This window comes from Akebia trifoliata, chromosome 4 (assembly GCF_017979445.1).
Source record: "Akebia trifoliata isolate Shusen 1 chromosome 4, ASM1797944v1, whole genome shotgun sequence".
NCBI lineage: Eukaryota > Viridiplantae > Streptophyta > Magnoliopsida > Ranunculales > Lardizabalaceae > Akebia > Akebia trifoliata.
Window position 1 is genome coordinate 10,789,078 of NC_141378.1, and position 26,982 is coordinate 10,816,059.

The 26,982-nt window shown below is 33.3% G+C and overlaps 1 protein-coding gene across 1 annotated transcript; it reads left to right on the forward strand.

The window, feature by feature from the left end:
* Window positions 1-24,985: 24,985 nt before the first annotated feature.
* Window positions 24,986-26,635, forward strand: LOC147403727 (uncharacterized). The gene is made up of 2 exons (XM_086439428.1): window positions 24,986-25,143; window positions 25,306-26,635. The coding sequence occupies exon 2, from the start codon at window positions 25,324-25,326 to the stop codon at window positions 26,320-26,322; it is 999 nt and encodes a 332-aa protein (XP_086295554.1). The 5' UTR covers window positions 24,986-25,143; window positions 25,306-25,323; the 3' UTR covers window positions 26,323-26,635.
* The last annotated feature ends 347 nt before the right edge of the window (window positions 26,636-26,982 follow it).

Sequence of the window (26,982 nt, forward strand, 5' to 3'; positions counted from 1 at the left end):
ACCCGAACCGAAACTAGTACCCAGCCTCTCATCATCAGGAACCAACGCCATCCCGTCCCGCCAAAAAATCAATCTCACCCAGAATCTCGACCCGAACCGACCGAGTACCCATCCGCTCACCAGCATTGAACCAACTCCATCACGGCCCTCCAAAAGCAACGCTCAACCCATAACCCGACCCTAACCTAAACCGATCCCCATCCGGCATCATCAACCACCAACATCATAACCCATAACCCGACCCTAACCGAACCTATTCCCCATCCTCTCATCATCAACCACCAAAATCAGAACCCATACCCTACCCTAACCTAACCTATTCCCCATTCGCTAACACTATCAACCACCCACACCGCAACCCATACCGCAACCCCAGACCTCCATACTCTTCTCTCTAATCATCTAACCACCATCACCAATCAACCAATCTCATCATCTCCCCATTTGCACATGTCTTCATCCCTTCACCTCTCCAAAAATCCAACCATCAACCTCTTACACTACACATCATCTCAAATCTAACACCTTACCTCTTCAACCATCTCTACACTCATTCTCCAAACAACTCTCTTACACCCATCAACCATCACTCATCTCACCCCACCAAACACTCTACCCAAATGGGATTTGGGTAAGATCCAAACCATTTGGGGTTAAAACACAACCCATTTCCATCATTACAAAAAACACCCTCATTTCATCTCAAATTTCATACCCTTTCTCTCAAACCCATGCCATTAACCACTATTCTCTTCATTCACCCCATTATACCCTCAAAATACCTCTCCAACCTCTATAAAAACCCCTCCATTCTCCCCTCACCACACCTAATGAAAAATTAAGAAAAAATCCTCAAAACACTACAACTCTCTACTTTACTCTCTTCACTACACTCAACTCTCATCTCATCTCAACACTCTACTTTCAACACATCACTCTCAACTCAACTCAATCTTCCACAACTTCAAGCAAGTCCAAGTCAACTCAAGGGAAGACATACTTGAAGATCAAGATTGAGACAAGGTGGGTTTGAAAAAGGACCATCCCCTTTAACCCCCACTTCTACTCTCCCCTCTCTCTACACTTTGCACACACCACCATGACTTGAGTCCTTCAAGGGCCCCTTTTTCAATAAGGGTGCCCTCAATGGACTAGATCAATATCAAAGCCCCTCACACTTGAGGGCACACATCAACTTATTTTTCATTATTTCCCTTTATTTAAAAAATGGCCGAATCCGAGGTTACCACGTTACGTGGATGGAGTAGGGTGCCTAACACCTTCCCTACTCCATAAATGGACCCCCTTACCTTCGAATCAAAGGTTGGACCATACACCTTATCTTACGAGAGTCAACAAAAAAATGGCAAAATGACATGAGTTTTCAAAAAATACAAATCCGGGTGACCATTCACACCCCTTTACCAATTTGAATGGTGGCGACTCCAAAACACTCCAAGTGGAGGGATGTTTGAAGAATGTTTCAAAATCCCGTGTCCACATTATGCATAGAGGCTAGATTAGGATTCCTATAGAATTTTGAATACTTTTGTGTTTTACAAGGATTTTGAAACCTAATGTGTTATGTTACAATTCATGCTTCTTCAACATTGCACGAATCTCGAGATGAAATTCGTTAACATCACCACGTTGTCCAAGGTGTTTATCACGCCACAGTGCTTGTAGTCCTGTTGATTTTTGTCTTCGGTCCTTAGTTTTGTTTTGGGTTTTGAATTGGAATGCATGTCTTTAATTATCTTGGTTCATCATTTTGAATCTTGTAACTTTGACCTATTACAAAAAAATAATCATAATTAGTCCAGAAATTCACAATTTATTAAAAAACAATAATAAACATGGATTATCAACATATTATGTATATTTAGGAGATTTTATATATTATCCAACCTTACAGTCTCTGTAAATAAGGTCTTAAAAATGACTTTCTAAACGCTGATTACCTAGTTAAGGCTAATATAACATCTCTTGTATGGTATAAAAGTGTCAACTACATGTATAACAGTCTTGGGCCTTTAGAAATCATAAATGGGTTGTGGACTTTCAGATTGGACCTGACGATTGGGAAGAAGTCTATGACGGCCTGAACTTAGATTTTAGTGGTTGTTTTATCACCTCAAAGTGATCCAAACTAGGTGTTGGACCTACACAGCCAATAAGATGGATCAACTTATGATCTGGCTCGCAAACACTTTGAAATGGGTTGGTCCAATAATCAAATAATTTGATCTAGATACATCCAAGGAGATAGGTGTGTGCCACCCAAAGTCCCTAAATTTATCAAAATTAAAATGTAACCTATTTGACCATTAAACTAATTAACAATGCCCACCAATTAAGAACATTTTAGGAAAAATGATTCCACCTTATAAGTCTATAAATTAATACTGAACTCCAGTTCATTGGGGGGATCAAGAATTCATGCTCTAGTGAACATAAAATTCACAAGCCATTCTCTAAATCCCAAATCATTTCATTTAAGAAGGCTTGGACTCCGACACAAGAAAAGATTAAACTCACAAGTCCTCATGTCTTGGATTATTTTCTTGGATGACTTCAAACTCAAATTTTAAAGAATAATAAGCTCACAAGCACTCCTCTAGAAAAGGAAGCAATACTTTTCCAATAACACTAAAGTTTTTCTGACAACACTTAGGACTCAATACCATTTGGGAAGATCAACCTCACAAACCCTTTTCTACATACAAATTATCATTCTTATAGCTAATCATACGTGAAATTTGAAGAGAATAAAATATACACTAAGCATCTTTTAGAGAAGATTAAGTTCACAAGCCCTTTTCTAGGAGCAAAGTCTTGTTCTCAACTGATCAAGTGTGAAGCTCGAATAGAAGAGAAGTTACACAAAGTTTCAAGAAGAATAAACGCCCCAAGCCATCCCTACGATAAATTGAAGTTCTAGTCTCAGTAATCCTGAAGAGAAAAGTCATACCAAGCCTACAAAAAAGAACAAACTACATACCCTTTCAAAAAGAAAACAAAATATCTTTATTAGCCAATTAAGGAGAAAGAATAGAGAAGAAACCAAACAGAAAATCCTTTCATAGATCGAGGAGCAAATCAACTAACCCTCATATTCCCATCTTATTTTGACTACTAATTAGAGAGAATTATCCTTTAAGTGTTGCTGAGGTTTGCACCACTAATTTCACCAATACAAAATTATTTGTCATCTTGCTTCTTTCATCGTGTGGAAGGGATACAAAATTTGTTATTGACACATGCATCAACCATAACAAAATGGGAGCCTTTGTGAGGTTAAACATTTTGGTCATTTCTTCTATGAAAGAAAAACAAAGAGCTCTCATAGAGCCAACTCATGTACTTCATTGTCAAGTTATTTTATTTCAACCAACCATATAATTCATGTAACCATCTTAAATATTTTATTTCAACCAATCATATCATCCGTCTGCCTATCTTAAAAATAATTGATTTTTTCTTTTTAGTTTATAAAAATGTCATAATTTCTGATATATATTTTATAAATATTTTTTTAGAAAGTTATCATTGAAATCTTTACAATATATATATATATATATAGATGTCGAAATTTATATGAATAATTCCTATAACACCTTTAGGAATTTTATGTTTTGAACCAATACAATTGTTTACTAAAATAACATTATTATTCTACTTACTCATTTACCTTCAATAACTTTTCTACTATGTTTTATTATCTAAAAGTCTTCTTTTTTATTTAAAAAAAAGAGTCGTGATAATCTGATGCTCCCCGTTTGACATATGCCCCCATCATAGAACTGTAGGTCATTTGCCTCAGGATACACAAGAAAAAGATATATGGTTATGCATATCCTGAAGCAAATGATCAACGGTTATGTGATGGGGCGTATGTTTGAGGGGGCGTCAGAAAATCATTATTCTTAAAAGAAAACTCTACGTGTCGTAACTATTAGTGATAAAACAAAGGATATGTATTCATTCCCTTACAAAAGTAATAGATATCCCTTATATAATTTTATATCCAATTAGAATACCATTACCCACTGTACTTGCATTTACTTAAAATTTTCTTCTCTACCTTTAGCACGAGCATTTACTTTGAAGTTGAAAAGAAATTATATAAAAATAAATTTAAGCAAATTCAAGTACATTAAGTATAATATTCGATTAAAATGTTTCATTACCCAATGAAAGATATTCCCTACTGGTCAAAGATTTTAAAAACTCATATGGCACGATATTTTGGCTTTTCCTTGATAAAACATCTTATTTTTTAAGCGGTATATAAAAACCTAAATAAGACTATAGAAACTTTATTTCAAACATAGCACCATCCCCACATTCAGATAAAGTAATCTTCTAGTGGGGCTTAATTACCTTGTATCAACAACCAAACCCACTCCAACACTAATCTTGTCTCCCATAATCTCCATTTAGTTATATTTTCATTATAAATAAAACCTATAAGTGATTCTCACCACATTAGATCTTGGACCCATAACTCATTTGCTATGATAAGACTGTGATCGCACGATTCCTTGGGTTTCATTATGTTAATATTTCACAATTAACTACACTAACACTTGATAGGTTTGCAAAACTTTCTAATGATGGATTGTTAAACAAGATTTATTAGCTTGAATCATAACTGAAATTTTAAGGAAGGTGTATTGGTGTCGGGATAACTTTTCCTTGGATAGAATAAATCTGTGATTAGAGCTTATCTGAGGATAAGAGGGATAGGAATATGTTCAAGCCTGTCTGTTATTAAGTTTGTTCAGCCCCTCTAGCCAAATACCCACCTATGCTCTAAATAGAGACAGAAGGGCTCATACTATATATAGATCTGATTTGGTCGATCGGGAACCATTCTATGTAGAGGCAGACTGGGCCAGTTCTAATAATCCAATGGATGCAAAAACCTGCAATCCACCTTGAGATCCCAACTCTTATCAAGGCCGCACAAAAAACTCAAACCAATTACAAAAAAACGAGAGACCACCGAGATTTTCATGATTTGACAAAAATGCCCACATCCACTGGGCTCTATGGGAGTAACTCCATTATAATCCATTGGAGCTATTACCTGAGTTTCACTGTTACATGATATCCCTAGGACTCTCTTTCCTAGATCCCTTTTTGTTTTTCTTCCGAATCTTCCTCCTCCTCCCCATGAATGATACATCTCTCAATAAATTTAAAAAAAAAAAAACATAACCTTAAAAATAATCATAATCCTTGTCAGATTGTAACTATCAAATTAGTAATTATTTAAATAAAGTAATTCTCTAAGAAAAAATCTTTCCATATTGGAATTTTTTCCTTAACTAGATAAGATCGAATCCCAATGGCCAATAGTACCACGTGGTACACTATATACTCCTGATTCCTATTTTGTAATACACACTGATTAGTGTCATATGAACGCTCTAGATGGAAGTGATTTTATCCCTCCATAAATCCTTTAGCTTGTTGGATTGGGTGAGAGGACATGTGACTGCTCAGATAAGCGATAATATCTGTTAATTAGAACACTAGAGATGGACCTAATATGTCACGCTTACCTCGTTAGTTGCCTGATATGTGTCATATTTTGATCCTTTAAGTTACATCGACACTTGGGTTATGACTTAATAAGGACAGTGTTGTAGGCATGCGAAGCACTCAACATAGTTTGCATTCGTGTTTGCCTTCCAAAGCATCATACTAAGTAATAGCCGCACTTGGACCAATAAGGCTCGCGTTAGTTGGACAGCGTGACTAGTGTGCCACACAGTCTATTCTCTACATGGGAATTTATGTTTGTGTGGAGTTATGAGATCAATGTCCTATTATGAAAGACAAGTCCTTGTACTAGTGTATCAATGCCTTCAACATGAGATCAATGTCTATAAATATATATATATATTATAAAAGATAATTCCCTGTACTAGAGTATCAATGCCCTCAACTTGATGATGTAGACTTAAGTGGTTGAAATTCTATTTTAGTATATATAAAGTTGTTGTGAGTATATCTAATGATAGGTAGGAAAACTTAGTGGAAGCAAGATCAATCACGCAATCAGACAATATTAATTTGTATTATGTGGGTGGCACTGTCATCATGTCGTTTACACACTCAACACTGTGGGCCCACATATTATTCCTTAGAATTTAGCCAACGACCCAGCTTTGATCGTCTCATCAACCCTATCTTCTTCTTTCTTTCTTTTTTTTCTTTGAGAAAGACTCAACAACCTCATCTTAGATTTGCTTATGTCATCGGGTGTGGTGCTATTTTAGGATGGTTTTATTCCATATCCTGGATCGAACCGATTGCCTGATCGGTTTGACTGAATTTTTTAATAAAGTTGGAAACGCATTCCACAAAAAACAAAAAAAAAAAACCTCATTAATGGATCTATTTGGTGATCACTTATTTTATCCATTCAGAATCAGTACGCAAACGTTGCCGAGTGGGTTCAATTTGTCTCATAACTTTTGAGAAGGGGGAGTGGAATGAGGGGCAAGAAGTACGAGCCTTTAATGAAATAATTTTGGTGAATCGTTTTAAAATAATATGATTTTAGAAAGAATTCTTTAAGATTTTGGAAAAAATTATAATATTCATAATGATCAATTTTTTATTGGTTACTATTTACTGTAGTCTTTAACAATCAAATATTAAGAAGGTAATTTAGGTAAAATATCTTTATTTAAATTTTTTTTTTTCATAAATATCAATGGGTCCAACCAAATTGATCCAAGGTCTAATTTTGCTTAACCAATCATAGTGTGACCAATTACCAACGTGATATAGACAAGAAGATTAAAAACTAATTAATAATATAAAGTCGAAGGAAAACGTCTACAATTTCTGAGAAAGTGAATGAGATATCTATTAATTCAAAATTTACTTGATCGTCCGAGTGTAATGATCTTGCTAGAAGAAGATCTGACAGGAAAGCTCAAATTTTATGTGAATTGGTCCCTCACATAGGCAATTCATTACATGGCTCTAGCTACCACGACTAATAGGAAAAATGGAGTACAGATACACATGCATGTATGTGTGCAGCGAATGTATATTCATTTCGATGATCTAAAAAGCCGGTTAGCCATTTTATTAAGCTTAATTACATTGGTTACTGAGATTATCTTCTCAAGATATTTCTTGTTTTTCATGGAACTTGATTTGGTATCTTTAGTGATCTTCACATGGAAACTGAACATGTATCTTAAAAAAATAATTAGAAAAGGTTAATTTAGTACTAATGCAAGTATCAAAGAGATTTTCTCCCAAATCTTGTCTTGGTCATATAAACTGGATAAAGATACTTGGGTAATGGGGTCCTCAGCATCTCAGTGAGAAAATTCTCTGTCAAACTCATCATCACTCAGCCTTGCCGACTTCCTCTAATCCAATGAGCAATCACTCACATGGTGACTGTGGTAAGAGACATGATCTATGGTAGTTATGCAATGGGATCTTTTCCATCCACAGCTTTTGTCAGATGAACCACTATTGAAGTTCCCCCCATCATGTAACCTCATTTCGTTACTGTTCAACGTGGACCCATATTTCACTTCCTCCTTTGATGGAGCTATTCCTCATTCTCATTCCTTAAAGCACATCGATCTAAATGAAGATCACATAGTTGTTCTTTGTCTCTAATGGTTTATTGAAAAGTTCCATGCTCCAAAAAATTTTAAAAATAAAAAGGGATTTTTTTTTCAAATTCAAAGATACTACATCCTAAATTTTATAACCAAATTTTATTGATCAAATATCATTATTTTTGTTTTTATACTTCAATCTTCGAAGCATAAAACGAGTGAATTAAGATAGTAAAAGTGGATATGAACATATATGGATTAGAACAATGTTAGAGTGACTTTGCAGGACACTGCGTTTGACATTGAGCGGACGTGGAGGTGTGTTAAGAACCATGACTACTTTTCCTTGAGATATGAGCAAAAAACATCCATGGTTCTGAGCACATCTCCACGACAATTTAGTATCGAATGCAGTGTCGTAGGAAGTTACTTTGGCATTAGTCTATGCATTAATAAAAGGTGGAGCTTTACATATAATTAAATGAAAGAACACGAACTATTCAGTATCATTTTTTGGGATAAGATCTAGAAGATGACAATAATGAATTCGAGCCATCTTAGTGTCAGATTCTAAAGAGATTAAAGAATTTTTTAAGATAAATTACTAAAAAAATTATTTATTTGTTAAAATTGATGAAATAAGAATATCTTTTAAAAAAGGACAAAACTGGTTATTCGATGTGCGAGTACCTACAATTTGATGGACTATTGTATGAACAATTTGATAAATTTACCTTTATGCCCTTGATTTGAATGTATAGAAATGGTATTTTGAAAACTGTTGAAAAATTGGTCTTTCAATTTATATTTGTAGGAAGGTTATAAAAGTAACTATGCAAGTGTGTTCGTATAATAAATAATTGTTTTTTGATAATTGGGTATCTTGATAGACAACGGGCAGGGCTTGCATCTTTGCTTTGCCTAGTTCATAGAACATGGTCTTATTCAAGGATTAGTATGGAGGCACGTGTAATGCCCGCACATCACACCCTCCAGGTAAGTGAGGGTGCACCTTCACGGGTGGTCTTTGAGGAATTAATACTTGTATTGGGTATCAAACTCACAACCTACAGTTATTAACCACTTATTGGTATGAAATTTTCATTGAGCCAACCCTTATATAATTCATTTAAATGATATTTTAAAGATTTTGATGTATTCCTCCCCCCCTCCCAAGTAGTTCTCGGTAGTGTTTTTCAACTGTTGACAGAGTTCCACCTCAAACTAGTAGAATCCAATCATTTCATTTAGAAATTCAATCACTTTTGATTTTCAAAACCTACTATTAAACCTAAACGAGATCTTTTTCTTTTCTTTTTTAATATTAAATTTGATAAAAGGCATGGATCCCAGAGGGCTGTAATGTTATTTTTCCTCAATGTGGTACTCTCTCTACTATATCTATAGTGATACAAGGACCTATATCATGAAAAACATGCTCTAGAGGATCTAGCCCAATTTTTTTTAAACCACTTTTCCACAAATTTGTCATTTAGCTTTCACTTGGCATCATCCCATGACACATCATGGAAAAAAAACAACTTTGAAAGTGGTAGATTGTTATTTTGAAAAAAATTACTTTACAAACAACTTTGAAAGTGGTAGATTGTTATTTTGAAAAAATTTACTTTACTTTAGGATTGACTAGTCCTTCATTTTAATAAGGAAAATGCTGGAATGACACAAAAGTGATAAAAAAAAAAATGATGTGATGGCATGTACATAGTCATAGATATTTTTTACACATATCTCATAAAAAAGCATCTACGGTAACATGTTCGACACCACATTATTTAGTCACCTTTGTGTCACCCCAGCTAACAGAGATAAACATATTTTAGTTATTAAAAAAAAGGAAAAAAAAAATCTATGGTTTAGACAGCTGGTTTGAGAAAAAGGATTGACTAGATGGGTCCTTTTCTTGTAGATGAATTATTGTTGATTATAAAAGAAATAATAATCATAAGAGTACGTTCCTTCCCACTTCACTTCAGTTGTTGTTGATGGTGTGAAACCCTAGAAAGCTGTATTGCTGCATAAGGGGGGACATTGGGTAGGACCCATATGGAATGTGAGGCATCACATCCATGCATAGGTAGGTGTCATGTCATCTCATGGGATGTATTGTAGATAAGGCTTTGTATCATTAATTTGTGAGATGTGATACAACCAAGCCTCTCAAAAACCCATACAAATAGTTTTATTATCACCTCTTCAATGCCTAAAACATGGTTTAGAATATCAGTAAGAAGCATTATAATGCTCATGATTACGCATGGAAAGTGAGTAGAAAAATAAATATTATCAAACATAAAATATAATTTTTTTAAAAGTCATAATAATCTGACCCTCCCTTCTAACATAAGCCCTTTTACACCCCCATCATAAAATCATAGACTTGCTTTGGGATATACAAGAAAAAGATTTATGATTATGTGTATCCCTAGGCAAATGATCTACGATTCCAAGATGGGGGTGTATATTAGAAAAGAGGGGGAGGGGAGTGCCAGAAAATCATTACTTTTTTTTTTTTTTTAAATTTTATGGCTAAGTATTTTTCCTAAAATTATATTCAATTTTTTTGTTGAAAGCGATTTTTCAACCACAATGGGCCGAAAAATATTTTTTCATATCTGTGTGTTATTCTCACAACCTACTGCGTACAACCTCAAAACTAAAATTCAACTCTATTTTAAACAGTTTCCTAGCTGCAATCAAATGATGGATTTTATTTTTTCACAAAGTTCATTTGACCATTACTACTTTTTCCAAGAATTTATAATCTTGAAAATGAATTCCCAACAATCATATAGATTCCTCCTTTTTGTGATTTACCAAATAGTTTCTCTTTCCATGTGTCACTATCTTATCAATTTTATTGACATAGAGTTCAATCATGTTGGATCATAGAAAAGACCTGATGGTAAAGCAATGGAAATTAAGAATTCAAATGCTTTTGTTATACGTTATTTATTTAATTTAAAATTTTTCAAAATACTTTGAAAATGGGAGCAAGATTTATTCAAGTGACGTCACACTTTTAAACAATATTTTAATTACTATGATAATTCATGATAGAGCCTAGTATTATTTACTTTTAAATTATAATTATAATTACAAAGAAAATAAAGATTACCAAACATGAGGGGTTGGCTCAATGGCAATTTCAAATCGATAAACGATGGAAGTCCATAGGTCATGAGTTTGATACTTACCATGAGTATTAATTCCTCAGGGACCACCCGCGAGGGCACATCCTTACTTACCTGGTGTGTGTGAATGTTGCACATGCCTCAGGACTAGTCCTTGGACAAGACCACAGTCTATGGATTGGGCAACATCTCAAATACTTGGTTGCCCTTACTTCTTCCAGTCCCAAAGAGGCGGGTTGTGCCCTAGAAGGAAAAATGAACTAATGTTAATTTTGTTGATGCAAATAAAAGAATATATATAATGTTTTTTCACTATTAGAATAAGAGAAGGGTGAACACTATTGGCATAAATCCACATTAATTAAATCTTTTAAATTAGAAAAATATTTTTGAATTGCATTAAACAACGTACATCCCTTGTTAGCAATTCGGAATATGGCAAAAATTCCATACGTGAAAAATTCGAGTTCTATTCGATTTTAGATTGCAAAATTCTGATCTAAAATTTGGTTAAAATTTTGATATATGGAAAATATATGACATATGCTTCATATATGTATTATCCATCCTATTTCAAAAATTTTAAAACCAAATTTTAGATATAATGTTGATGGCGAAGGCGATGATATAGTGTCGATGGTAATAATTATGGTGGTGATAATGAGGGCATTGAGGTTATTGTTCCATTAGTTTATAAAGAAGACCAAAGTCAATGGACAAATTATCAATTTAATTGAAAAATTAAGCTGTAATCTCAAATAAATGTAGAGGGTCATGTCATTATTTTTTTAAAGATAAAAAATAGACATTTGTCACTTTAAAAGGTCGATTCCTCCAAAATATTGAAGCATGACCACTTCTAAGTCAACTTGTATTACATATCATAATTTACAAGTTTACACTTTGCAACATACAATAAGTTATAATAGCATTTTTTGTTCCAACCAAGTTTTATAAAAATTCATAAAATTCGTAAAAACCTTGTTTTATTCTTTTTTAACTAAAAATACGTGAATTATTCAAAAATAGTTCAATAATCCGGCAAATAATATTTTCATTGAAAAATTCGTGAAGTTTTCAAGAATTAAATGGGAGATTGCTAGCAAGGTACATGTAATAAAACTAGACGAATTATTCAAAATTAAAAAAAAAATCTCTTAAATTAATTATAAATACTAAATTTAATAACCCACATAAGCAAATGCACACAGCAACCATTATTATGGACTCAATCAAGCTTAGTATTGGTAATTGCCCTATCGCAATTCAAATGCATAATTGGTTTGAGGTTTATGAATACTACTGGATTGAATATCTTGAATTAAGGTCTTGGTAGGTGGCATGCATCAAAGTAACCCAATTTCAATTTCAGGAGAATTGGTTACGAATTGAAAACTTACTGTGGGTGCAAAAGAAAATATCATTGGATTTGAGATAAAGGCAAACGAGAGTAACCAAGGTGAAGTGTAATCTGGTGAATTACAATAGAACAAATTTATTCGTTTTAATGGACAAACAAAAATTAGACAGTAATACGTCGGAGGATGGTTGAAGGACATATGTAATCCTGAATGCAAAGTAGAAGACACATTTCTAAAAGCTAAATCCTCCAGCGTTAAGCTAATTTAATATGACATTTTGCAGTATGACTTGGTAGAAGTATGCCCAAAACCCTCACATGTTAATCAAAGGTATATCTGACCAGTCATTTTATAAATTTCATGAAAAAGAAGTTTTCATAGTGACACATGTCATCATCTCTATAATTAATATGGCCAAAGTTCCATGCACAAGGGACTGTAAGACTATAAATAGCTAATTATTAAGGATAAAGTTATGCAATCCACACATCTAAAATCAAAACTATGTTCTTTTGGGATCTCTCACACAGTATCTCTGGCTCAATAAAAGGCAATTAAGACCATCCACATCTTGACATGATAAGGGGTTTTCGGGCCTTGCTATTAGCACGTTATTTTCAACCTCCGCTTGTTGGGGAGAGAGAGAGAGAGAGAATTTGCTACTAGTGCATTTAGGCTTTTAAACCTACTTCTTTGTAGTTACGACAAAGCCTACGTTTGCTAGGTAAACGACCACCTTTTCCTCTACTCCTTTGGGGTAAAAACTCAATCTCGAACTTCTTGAACTTATCTTAAGAATTTTGTTCCGTTAGGGTCGATACTAGATTTATGACTTGATTATCAAAGTGTGTTCTCGAGCAAAACCAAATTATCATGAGATCGAGTAGCACTGTTTGTAAAGAAGATCGATAAACAAGGATTGAGTAAAGTAAAAGGAGATTGTAATAATTCTAAAATTTAGTTAAACCCTCTTATTTATTATTTTTTTCATCTATCCACGTAGCATTGACAGTACACAAATCTTGTGTTTTCTTGATATAAGTTTTATTAATTATTTTTATTTAATGTAATATTATATCTAGGGAACTAAATTGACAAATCATATTGTTCTTAGCATTCTTAAAACATCATTAAGATGACTTGGACCATATTATCAAAATCACGGTCGAGTCAATAAAATTCAGCTAAGTCAACTAGATTTTGTATTTTTTTTTTTAAATTTAAAGATTTATTATCTAAATAAAAATATGACTTGTGAGTAATAATCATCTAATCCACCTTATTTTATAAAAACTATATATATATATATATATATATCTCGTAACTCTAGTTTCTTTTTACAAGATGACTCGATCAAGTCAACTCAGTATTTGTGGTGGAAGAGGCTTGACAAAATACCAATTTTTAAAACCTAATTATCGTCTAATCCAACATATGTGATGAAAAAAATTATAATTATTTATATAAATATATATTAATACAAAATTGTAATCAGAGTTGACATGATCGAGTCAACTTAATATCTATGGTGGATTAGACTTGAAAAAATAGAGTTTTAAAACCATGGCTTAAAATCAAGACCCTAAGCCCATTTTTTTTTTCTTTTTAATGGGACAATGGGTCATGGGTTGAATTTATGCGTCAATAGGTAATCCTAGTGAGTCGTAGGACATAAATGGGTCAGATTTTATTCGAAATTCGAGTGATCGATCTGAATATAACAGGTTTGATTCTTGAGATTATATTCGAATAAGAAAATGGATTAGATATGGGTTGATGTCCCTTGACCCAAGTAAAATTGTAATTCATCCCTATATCCATCTAGATCCGAAAAATATATTTTTTTAAAAATTATATTTTTATATTTTTCAATATATCTATCTTCTACTACTTTAATCTAACATAAATTCTTATAAAATAAAAGGATCATAAAGTAAAATATAATAATATAGCAATTAAAAAAAATATAACAAAAAAATGTCGAATGATTTGAAATTATTTGACCTGACTGACTGACTTGAATTTAGTAAATTGAATATGAGTTTAGTAAAAATAAAATGATTCGAATATAATTTTGACTAATTGGATTCAAATCAACATCCACATATAGAAAACCAAATTGGAAGTCCATGCATTTTAAGTCCCAATGAGTAGTGATCAGTACATAATGGTTTAAAATTTCATTTGTTGATCGACTTGATCTTATCAAAATAAGAGTTGGCATTATTCAAGGGATTCTACTGTAGAACGAATCTTTCAAATTATTTTAGAAAAAAAAAAAAAAGTGCTGAAAGGGAAAGCGGCTGACAAGGACAGGGGATAGAGTAGGGGCAGCCCGATGATCGAGGGACGTCACATTCTCCTTAATCTGCCCGGTCTGCCCAAACTGCCCAACTGACCGACAGTACTATCAACATGAGCGGTCGGATAGGCAGGGAGTACTGAATTCTAGTGTCGTTTTCCGCTGCCCGGCAAATATTGAAAAAGTCGGCCAATTTCAATTCTATAGTGTAGTGTGTCGGTCCAATAAGTTCTGAGAGTAGCAGCGTCTCGCGTTCCGGACGGCACGCGCGATCAGGTACGTAAAAAGGACATGAATGGAATAAAATAAAAGGTTACAACTTACAAATAGGATTTTGCATGTTTACATTTTGAATTACATTCTCTATTGTACCATAAGTTAATGTACTCTTTTGAATTCTCCTCTATTTTTGTGTGCCAAATGGCAAACTCTTGTAAGTCAATTAGCCCATGAATGTATAGAGCTGCTTCTTCCCCTACTAAGACTTGCTTGCCCCCTTGCCCTACATGTATGACACAACCACTCTTCTAGATTTTATGATACAGTTAATATAAGTTTTAGAGTGAGGTTAGCTTAATTAACTTTGATGGTGTTGTTGGGAAGCGGATCCTTTGAAATCCTGTAGCACACAATTCCTATAGCAATCTCGTAGCACACTTTTAAAGGATGAGAGAGAGGTATTTTTTAACAAAATTAACATATTAACCTCTTGTGATCATGACTTAGATTTGATTAAAAAAAATCGAAAAATAAATGTTTTGATGCAGAATCATATCTTTAAAGACGAATGGCTATTGAACTCCCAATATTTTAAGTGTGAGATCTAATTTTATTGCTGATGTGGCGTTCTTTTAACCGTTAAAAGTGTGTTATAGAATTGCTATAGGAATCGTGTGCTACAGAGGATTTGCTTCCTTGTTGTTGTGGGATTTTTATTTTTATACTATTTTCAGCATTTAATTATGAGAAAAAAAATCAGCACTAGTTCAACATTTAGCACATTTGTTATTTCAAAATTTTCAGCACACGTTGAATTTTGGATCAAAATTTTAAGTTAATTTCTAACGTTTATTGTTGATCACTATTTGTGCTCAATGCTATTCCATTTTTTGGACAAGTATGCCTTTCATGAAATTGAGATATTCCACATTTTTAACGGAACTCCCCATCAAAATTGAACCCTAGAGAGAAACTCACTATGGTGACTGTTCAAATCAACTGAACCCTAAAACCTCTCATTTTTCTTGTATTTTGAAGTTCGTAAAGGGTAAAATCAAAGAGGTGATTCAAAAGGGGGGTTTGTGATTCTTTGTTCAAGTCATCAATCATATAGACTCAAAGGAGGAGAAAATAGTGCATAATGCGATATAAAATGCATATTTGAAACAAGCAAATAGTGTATAATATGATTGAAAAGAAAAAATAAATAATTTACCAATTTTCAACAGTGTGTAAGAGACTAGTGTGAATTTATTGTTTCATTTGAATGAATTCAACATTATTCAAATAGGTAAACAAACAAAATTTCCAAGACTTAAATTTCAACGCTGGTAAGATTCAGTGCTTAAAATCTTTTAGCCCTTATTATTATTATTATTATTATTTTCAATTTAACAAATGACCCCTTAATAAGATTTGAAATCTTACTAAGGGTCATTGGGCCCACATGGATTATCACATTGGAAATTTTACATCACAACCTTCTAAATTTCATGGAAAAATTCAAAAAAAAAAAAAAAAAAAAAAATCTTTTTAAAACTTATTTCAAGGTGTTGAAAATGAATAGCTATCGAACTTTCTCATTTAAAATTATAATTCAATGGTGAAAATTAGAATATAATGTGAATGAAGAACTAAAGTAGTGGTACGTTCACAAGTAACTATGTGTGGAAGATGATGAACAATGAGAATCACTAAAGAGTACGAGATAAATAAACAAGATCTAAGGTTCGAAATCCTCTCCCAACCATTGAGAAGGGTTTTCATAGATCTTCCTAAGGGTAGGTATCACCACACGATTGGTCTAAGATAAATTACAAAGGGTTTATTGAGTTAGACAGATTGAGGGTGAAGGTTTGATCTCGTACTCATTGGAAGCTATTCCCACGTCTCCTTAATGTAGTAATTGGGTGTGAGTGACAATATCCCGATGCATTTAATGTGGAGTTGATGAGATCTGTGTCTTTAGAGAATGTGTTTTCTTAGCCTCTTTTTTACAAGCAAAGGTGGATATCACATAAATGTGAAGATTCCACGGAAGGGAGAGCTTATATCTTCTTAAATACTTTATTTCATTATGAAGATCTAACTAGAGGAAAGTCTGAGCTAGCTTCGACAAGGGGATTTGACTTCACTAACTTTAGTCGGACTAAACTAAATGTCTGAGCTCATGATATCAAGCTGGTTGATCAGGTAGGAGTCACGTCACCCCTGTGCTTTCTTTCTTGGAGATACATCTGCTCGTCGTTGGAGTAACTAGTAGTTTGAGACCCCTCTTCTCGTGGAGATGCTTGTTATCAGATTACTCAGGTTCAATGCTTCTTAACTCACATGCTCGAGCTTGGTCCTACCACGTGGAATGACCATAAGATCCGAGTACACATGTCATGATCTCGGGGAGGGACAAAAATGGTAGCCACAATAACTATTAGTATATACTACTAGTTTATAGCAAACAATAGCTTACATATTCTCCCAACACTTGCAATTTCATTCTTCAAATCTATACCTATAGTTTTTTTTTTTTTTTTTTGATAACTGGGTATCCGTAAAGAGAGGACCGGACCCGTATCTGGGCTTTGCCCGGACCATAGACCATGATCTTGTCCAAGGACTGGTCTTGGGGCACGTGCAACACTCGCACATTACACACACTAGGTCTACTGAACTCATCAATTCCCTTAGGGTTTTCTCCTTTTCATTTTCTTTCATGCAAACAAAATAGAATTTTTCGGTATGTTGATATGTCCTAAATACGTACCCTTATCATTAATTATCACTATAAAAAATCGATAAAATGAAGTTTTCTATTGTCATCATTTGAGTCCTTAAGAATGATGGTGGCTTGGGATTCATGTTAGAGAAATCTAGAAAAACACAGGAAAATGATTAGAGATGATATGCTATCTTTTTTTTTAATAAACATTTTTTTTTTAATAATGTTAACGTTCAACAAATTTGTTTACACTAACCCATTAAAATGTTATAAATTATTTTCCGTATTAGTGCCAAAAGAAATGAACATTGTTAAAACCAATTATAGCATACAAAAAGCAAGCCATCTTTGTAAATTGGAGAACTTAAATTTGATATTTTCTCCTTTAAATTCCCTTACAATAGTCATTTACAGCATTATCAATGGATCGATGTAGACCCACAAATCTAATCAATTAACTTAGGGTTTAGTCGAGGATTTGGGTTTCAATTAGGACTTAATCCAATAAGGATCCAATTTGATACTGCATGGTTGGTAGGTGTACTTGTTACACACAATTGATGAAGAGTCAAATTGAATGTTTTTCATGTCGTCGATTGAAAAACCTAAAACCCATATTCGTCGAAGCTACCAAAATGATTACAATGATATCCACCCAATTTAAACCCCTAGGTATTAGATAAAACTCATAGATTAATCCCAAGCAAGCTTAAGGAGAAGAATGAAGATAGGAGAGAGGGAGAGGATGATATATATTCAAGAAATTTGAGATTATTTTATTTTTTCATCATACCGTAATTAACCTCATTTTATCGGTTGAATTGGATGGCACACACTCCTAATACAACTCCTTATGTTTCTATGGACCCCACTTTCAATAAGAGTAATTTAATTGGCTAATGATAAATTGATGCTCTAAAATTTGTTGTTCTTTATACGTTTTCTAACGTGGTGCTGCGTAGAATTATAGATCTTTTTTTTTTTTCCTTTTGTATCTCGAAGAAAAAGATTAATGATTTTATTCATGACCTCGTAAGGACGAGTACAAAGAACGTCAATTTACCATGACTCCATTTTATTTGGTTACTTCAATCAAACCAATAGATATTAATTAGGTCGGCTTGGAGTCAACAATGAATTAATCCAATAATAATTTTGAATATATAAATTAGAGTGGTTCTAAATTGATCTTGATCCGGTCTAAATCAATCCATTGTTAGTGGTTATGTCTCGATCGTTCTTGGCATCATCACTAATATTAGTGTCGACATTTACTTTTTAATTCCATCATTAACAAATAGAAGAAAAGGAAAAAAGAAGAGAAAAGATATATGTGACCCAATGTAACACGTGTAGATCAAATAGACTACAAACCAGATAAATTACAAGTCCGTGTGATGTGCATGGGCATGTACACGTGCATAACGCTTACCACACGTGTGTGGAATTAGACAGAAATCATCGAACTTGTGCGGGGGAAAGCTAAATTGAAGCCACAAGTCTCGCGTTGTTACTCCAACTTTACACGTAGTTACACGTGATAAGCGCTGCCCGCCTTGAACTCGTAATCATTGCCTTTGAACACGAGAGCATCTTCATCAAAAGCACACAAACCCTAACAATTTACTTTCTAACACTTCGATTACTTAAGAGGGATTTGATGATATTGCCCACCATGTTTTTACATGTTGTCAAGCACATTAAATGCATTAAGGTTCATTTAAAGTTATTGGGTTTTGTTAACATGCACCACGCACACGTTAAAGTGCAATAAAATACAAATAAGAAATTTATTTTTGTACCGAAAATAGTCTTAAAATACCCCCCCCCCCCCCCCCCCCCCCTCATAATATTAGACAATGAAACGGATCAATTAGAAGCGGATGTAATTGCATGTTACATCATCCATGATTCATGTTAGGAAGCCTTAGAGGTACTTGATGATATTGCCCTCCATATTTCTTCATGTTTTCAGGCACATTAAATGTATTGAGGCTCATTTCAGCTACTTTACCTTAATATTTAATTTTTTTTTTTTTTTTTTGTGGACATAGGTCAAAGATTCATGTGATTCATGTTAGGAAGTGATGGATTTTACACCGATGGTCGAGTTGACGTAACCCTCCTCCTTTATTCAGAATTGAAATGGGAAAACACTATGCGATCGAAGCTTTTTCTTTCACGTGTAAGACATTTTTGTTATGTTTCTGTCTTGTATTCTGTCGATGATATTATATTTGCATAAGGTACTGTACACCAAGAAGCATGTAATGTCTCTGCACTAAATTGTTGGAAGGTTGGGAGTTTCAGGACGGAATCTTGGCCCAAAATTTTCAGATAACTTTTTTATTCAATTTTATAATTACTTATTTTAAAGGAAATTTTATCTTTGTACCATTTACATATTCTTATTAAACTCATTTAATGATTTTTACTAGGGAATTTTATGTTTTCTGAGAAAAAGTATGATTAAGAAATTATAAATTTAGTTTTCATAGATATAATGAAGGGATTTCATTAGCACTTGTGGACGTAGAATTTTTTTCCAAACCACATAAATTGCAGTGTTTTATTTTAATTATGATACAAAATTTATTTTGATAATTATTATTGGTTCTTGCACTCAATTTTATACAAATTTTTTTTATATACTTGTTATGAAAATACTAGTAGGGATTTTTTTTTTTTTTTTGAAATGCCACAATACTAAGGGTCCTCCAAAGTTAAAACAATCATTTGAAAGGAAAATTTTTAAGGGTAACCCACGAACTAACTCATCTCTACAACTATGTGAAAACTGAAAATTTTGACAATGAAATTAGTCGGGCCAAATCCCACAAATGTTAGAAAGTGAATTTTAATGGCCTATGGCCATTGAAATTTTTGATGATCCCGAATTCAACAACTTAGAGCCATCAAATTTCTCCTCGTCCTCCATTAATTTAATGGTTTCGGTGCGTCAAAAAAAAAAATTGACAATGAAAATTTTGATGCCTTGGTTTGTCAAATTTTATGGAATTTGAGGACCTTGGGCTGTCAAATATAGGCTTTTTTCACGTTGTGTACATTCTTTTCCTCCATCTAATGTACATTGTCTTCTTTGATGAATCAAGATACCAAAAATTTCAGGACTCAACATCGGTAATCGAAACTGGAATCTCATCGAAAAATTCTATATTTTTATAAATATGAAAAATATTGGTGAATCCTCAGTGATAATCCCTTGAAATCCTTAAATTATTATTTTTTAAATATTGGTTTAAGTCATACTTCTCATCCTTAAACCCCTCTCTACATTCCTTCTCCATCCAATGTTGTATCTCCTTTTATTAATTAAATAGATCATTAGAAATTCAATGTAGTGAAATGAGATGGACAAACCCATTTTTTTTAAGAAATGTATGCAAACACCACATATGGATGCAATCCAATGTTATATATTTGCTTCATTTTTAATCTATGTTGGATTTATACTCTTGACATGGACTTTACAATGTCAGATGTGAGCCCTTGACAAGATTTTAAGCCTGTCGAATGTCTACTCTTGATGTAGTAAATAAAAACTAGGCATAATTTGTGTCGGAGTGAGCCCTTGATATTACTTTAAACATGTTGGATATTCACTCTTGACATAATGATATTCGTCATTACAGTCTCTAATCTTAAAAAGACAATTCCAAATTAAAGAAAATTACTTAGTATTACAAAGGATTTCTGCAAAAATTTAATCGCTATCTTCACTATGAATTAAACTTGATAATCTTTACACCCAAACGAGGAATTTATTGGTCAAAACTTTCTTGACCAAATATGTAGATATCTTTGTGGAGAAATAGTGGGGGGTTGATTCTAAATCACGATGAGGGTTTCAAAAATTGGTAAGAATACAATAAATCCGATCCTAGCCGAAATCATCGAATTCAATGAAGTTGGAATTGCAAAAATCGTCGAAACTATTTCAAATGAGAAGATGAAGACAATTCAAAGATATTATTTTTAAAAGTAAGAAAGGTACCCTTAAAAATGGAGTTCCCTAAATTTTTTTCTAATTTTTAGAGATGCCCCCAAAAATTGGAAGGCCCTCAGGTCAGTTTAGCATGTCAATAAAATTTTCCATTCTAGTATCCAACCTTTAGAATATGGTTGAGATGGGAATAAGATATTTCTAAGGCTTCCCTACAAAAATGGTGTATTGATCTGAACTTCCTACCAGACTAGAAAAGTCTCTCTAAATATAGAAAAAGTGACAAGTTATATCAAAGTTGTTATTATGAATAAGAAAGCCAATTCTAACACGGAAATGGGGTTAGAAATTTAATAGATATATAAAATATTTAGTTTTATTTAATATATTTATAAAATATTTAGTTTTATTTAATATATTTATAAAATATTAAAATTTTAATTATTATTTTAAAATATTAAAAACTATTTTTTTTAAATATTTATAAATTTAATATATTTTTATTTTACTCATTTGAGTCAACTCGCAAATTCTTGACTTGGCTCATCTTGTTGCACAGGACACATTCGAGTTGAGTTTTAAAGCTATGATTTTAGATAAATCCTTATTTTGACAAATATTAGGGTTCAAGACTAGAAAAATATTACACCTAGAAGTCTTTCTTGAATGTGTATAATTGAAATTCTAACTAGAACTTAATATTTTTAGTATAATTGTCACTGAGATTCTAGTATCCAATGAACTTTGAAGCACAACCTTCTACGTACAACTGAGATGGAAAGATGTTTTTTCTAATGATTCTCTACAAAAATAGATCCTTAAGAAATTTTTATTGATCCGAACATCTTTTGAGAATTTGAAAGTTCCTTATTACCCAAATTCAATGGCTAGAAGTCATCGATCATGTTGATTAATATGTGTAGATCCACCAAGAGTGACCTATAAATTCATGGTGTAAATGCGCCCGAAAGAGTGTGCGCTGTGGGGTCTTTGAATATGACCTCAGCTGGTCATGACAACATCGTATAAAAACTGTGGTCCTCCCTTCTTCCAGCCTAAAAAACAAAAAAAAAAAAAAAAAACTTAAAAATGCTAAGCAAATCTTTTTGTAGATACAATGCAACCAAAATTCTAATCTTAGCAAAAAACAAAAAGAATATTAACTCAAGGGAAATACAGAGAAAATATGCCTAGTAACAAACTACGAGAAGAAAATGAACTTAACAGTATTACAATATTAGAATTCCATTCTTTTTACTGTACTTGTCATCACAACACACTCTCATTAAATATATGTTCTACCATACATTAAAGCAGAATTGAATTCTATTGATTGCGACATTGCTCTAATATTACAAGCCGATAGTAAGACCAGTACTTATGTTTTATGAAGCTGAATGTTCGGTGGTGAATAAACATTAGTTAATAGATTGACCGTGCAAAGGTCGGGATGTTTAGATGGATGAGTGGGAGGACTAGAGAAGGTAAAACCAGGAATGAAAGCAATCAAATTTATTTTTGTTGAAGTAGATCCAATAGATGATAAGTTAAAGAAATTCGATTGAAATAATGGTTTGGTCACGACGTTCAGGAAGGCTGATTATAATCCTAGTTAGAAGGAGCACACAAAATGAAGAAGGTGCCAGTTAGCTAACTGATAAAGGCATGAGGAGAGTTTATCCCATTACCCATGTTCAAATCCTGTTGATCGCAACTTCACCTCCATTAACAACTAACCTCTTGCTTGCCTAGGAAAAAAGGATTTTTTATTTTTATTTTTAGTTAAGCTTGTTTTTAATGAGTTTGGTAACTTGGTGCGAGTGAGATTTGAAGCCAAGTCTCTGGTATCATCACCCAAAGACTTTACGAGCTAAGCTAGCTAGCTAGCACTTGCAATAACGAAATAAAAGAATACTCGAAAGAAAATGGATTGAGAGGGTGAAAGTGGATGTAAACCAACTTTTTATTAAAAAATTGGTTTGGTGGAAAAAATTAAATAGAATAACATTTGTTTAGCAAACCCAAAACTTTGGGATCAGGCTTCGGTGATGAATATATTAATTTTGGATAACATCACTTAAAAACTAATAGAATATATAAAGAGAATAACTTATATGATATCTAATATAAAAGGACTTTTCTAGCCTCAACCCACAGTTGAGGCCCTCCTTCAAATTAAGGATTCCCAAGAAAATCTATCCCTAAGAAAAAGTATAGTAATCCCTAGAAGATCAGTGCTGATCTCTATATTCTCTTATTCTAACCATCAGTCCGATGGAGACCCCCAACCAGTGGTTGAGGCTAATATTTTCCAATATCATATAACCCTAATATTTTATCCTAATACTCTATTATATAATAGCATTTTTTGTTACCAATGTTTGTTTTAACTCATTTTGTAATGCTATAGTTTACCACAACATTTTAAAAAATAATGGTTTTGAATGTTAAAATGGTATTTTCAAATGTTCTTATGAAAATAAATATTGAAATATTGCTAGAACAGTTAAATTATATATATATATTTTATGCTAAAACAGTATTATCATATATTTTTTTTATATGGAAAGAATAGGCATTAAAACAGTTCTATAACAGTTAACTTTTCGAAAACTACAAGTTTTTTTTCTTTTAAATATCGGTACCAATCAGATAAGCAATTGGATTTTCAATTTATTAAGCAATAGCACTGATCCGGATCCAAAGCTATCACAATGAATTGGATTAATTCAAGTTCATTGCGATCCATTAATTGACATAATAGACACTTTTAAATATGGGATCCACTAGTTGCACGCTGCTAGTGGCTGGTTGCACACTAATCTAAAAAATACTTTTTTTTAATAATAATCTCTTTCAACCTAACAAATTGCACTTCATTAGGATAACTGATAGTTCATTTTCTTGGTTCTGCTCGTGTTATTATTGTTTTAACATATTTAATTATTTTTTCTTTAATTGATTGAGCTAAAATGATTTTCTCTAATGGAAACTTGTCTCACGAACCTGATAAAAAATCGGTCATCTTTTTTGCACTAATTCTTGAATAAGCAATAATTTTCGTGGGCAGGGTGTTGAAGGCGGAAAAACAAAATGCAACTTATTTTAAAAACTTTTTGGAGTATAATTATACCAATAGAGTCCAAGAAAGAAGTTTTAAGTGATGTAACCTGGTGGTGTGCAACTAGTCAATCCCTTAAATATTGATCTAACTAACTACTTCCTCGAGTTATCAATTTTATCCTTACGCAAAGAAAATTAATTTTTAATTTTATTAAAAATTGGTAATTTTTTTATCAAGCCCCATGAGAAAAGTTGAAAATAAAAGATCTTTTAATCATCAATCTGTTAATACTTCCTGTGACAGTAATGAAACAGAAACACTTTCTTGGCTAATTTAGTAAGGCAAAAAAGCCTTACTAAGGTTCATCCACCCTCAAACAAAAATATGAAATCTCGAGGTTTTGTTTAGACGGTGGATGACCCTTGGCAAGGCCTTTTTTTCCTTGATAGGTAAGTCAGGTTAGTCCTACTCTAATTGAAATCATGAGGAAAATAATGTCTTATAAAAATTTATTTTTCATAAAGAGGAAAAAGCTATGATCAGAGGGGTATATTGGGAAATAGAAAAATACATACCCTACTCAGTATTACCTGATCACTTCACTCCAAAACCACTTACAGGTACAAAAACCACTTATTCAGGCAAACAAATGGTTTCTTTCTTCTTCTCTATCTATATTAAAGATCCCACACCTTGACTCTATTCCTTTACATCCGCAAAACTACCCAACAATACCAGCCAACTGAAATAAATTCGCAAAGGCAAGTCTCTCTCTCTCAAACACACACACACACACACACACACACACACACACACACACACACGCACGCACAATATTATACTGCAAAACCTAGTTTCCTTACGTTTTCTCACCACTCAAAGGACTCACCCATCTATTATTTTCTTGTTTTGAATTGTTGTAGATTTACAAAGAAGAAAACATGATTCAAGAGCTGTTAGGAGGAAGTGCAAGTACACTAGGGGGAGAGAGGAAACTCTCTCTCAGTGGTACACTTTTAGAGGGCTCAACTTCTTCTTCTCCATCTTCTTCATCTCCAACAACAACAGCAGCTACTGCTACTACTTCAACTACAGATCAGCAAAATCTCAGGTGCCCTAGATGTGATTCTTCCAACACTAAATTCTGTTACTACAACAACTACAACCTCACTCAGCCTCGCCACTTCTGTAAGACTTGCCGACGATATTGGACTAAAGGCGGTGCACTTCGCAACGTTCCAATCGGTGGTGGATGCCGTAAAAATAAGAACACTAGTGCATCAACCACTGCAGGAAAATCGAATATCGGAAAAGTAAAAACACCATCAGATATCGTTAGATCGAGCCTAGGGTTTGATCATGAGCCAGCCTCCAACCCAATTCTATGGGCTTCATCACCACAGAATTCTCAACTATTGACCTTACTGAGAGCCACCCAAAACCCTAACCCTAATCACATATCTAATTCTGTTGGTATCAAAGGAGAGGGGAACATGATTGGATCCCATATGATTTCAGACTCAGCAGTAGTGACAGGAGCATTTAATGCAAGACCAATAAGCCTAGATCCTCTGAGTCAAGTTCCTATTGGTCTGTGCAGTTCTTTCTGGAGAAACAATCAACATCAGCCTCAACAGCATCAACAACATCAACACCACCACCACCACCACCACCATCAACAACAGCAACACCAACACCAACATAATTTACTTATGGGTGAACCTCAGAACTCAGGCATTCAAGATCTTTATCAAAGGCTCAGAACATCATCGAATTACTACACCGATCATTCACAGACAGTATTGAGCAATGTTGCTTCGACATCATCAAGTTCTTCGGCGATCTTGGAATCAAATACCATTGCAGGAGGAGAGATGGGTTACTGGAATCCAGCGTTTTCGTGGCCTAATCTACCGACAACCAACGGGGCATTTCCTTAAAAACAATTTCTCTTTTTTCTTTTCTTTTCTTTTCTTTTATGTTCTCCTTCTTTTGGTTCCAGTTAGTGTTTGTGGTTGTTTGGGGTATATGGTATATGGTCATGGTTCTAGTATCAGCTTGATCTTTTCTTTTTTTCTTTCTTTTTTTTGGGGGTGGGGAGGGGAGGGTTGGTTGTTTTTGTGTGCTCTAATGTGTGTTTAGCTTGTGATAGTGTACCAAGGACTTAGAAGAAAGAAATGGTACAAATGGAAAAAAAAAAATTCTAGATGCTTTATTGATTGAAATGAGAAGAACCCATGTTGCAAATTCCACCAATATTTTCACATAAAATATCAATAATTTACATTTTTAATCTCAAGAATGCTCTCATCATGTTAAGCTTCAAATTTTCTTGATGGGTAAGTAAGATCTATTAATCTTTTATCTATTAATACAATTTTTTAAGTACTTGTATATATTGTTCTTATTATTATTTTTCTTTGTTCATTCAAAGCTTGTAAGGTTTCTTTAACATAGAAAGAAAAGAAAGTAGTGGTAGTGGTGGTGGTGATAGTGATGGGAAAGTGAAGAAGATTCCCTTATTGTTATGTTAGGGGAAAAAGTGGTGAAAGAATAGTTAAAGCAGATCGACCTTGTAGACGGTTACCAGAAACATCAAA

Excerpts from the sequence above, each read along its gene's own strand:
- LOC147403727 (XM_086439428.1), top strand. The coding sequence starts at position 25,324 with ATGATTCAAGAGCTGTTAGGAGGAAGTGCAAGTACACTAGGGGGAGAG.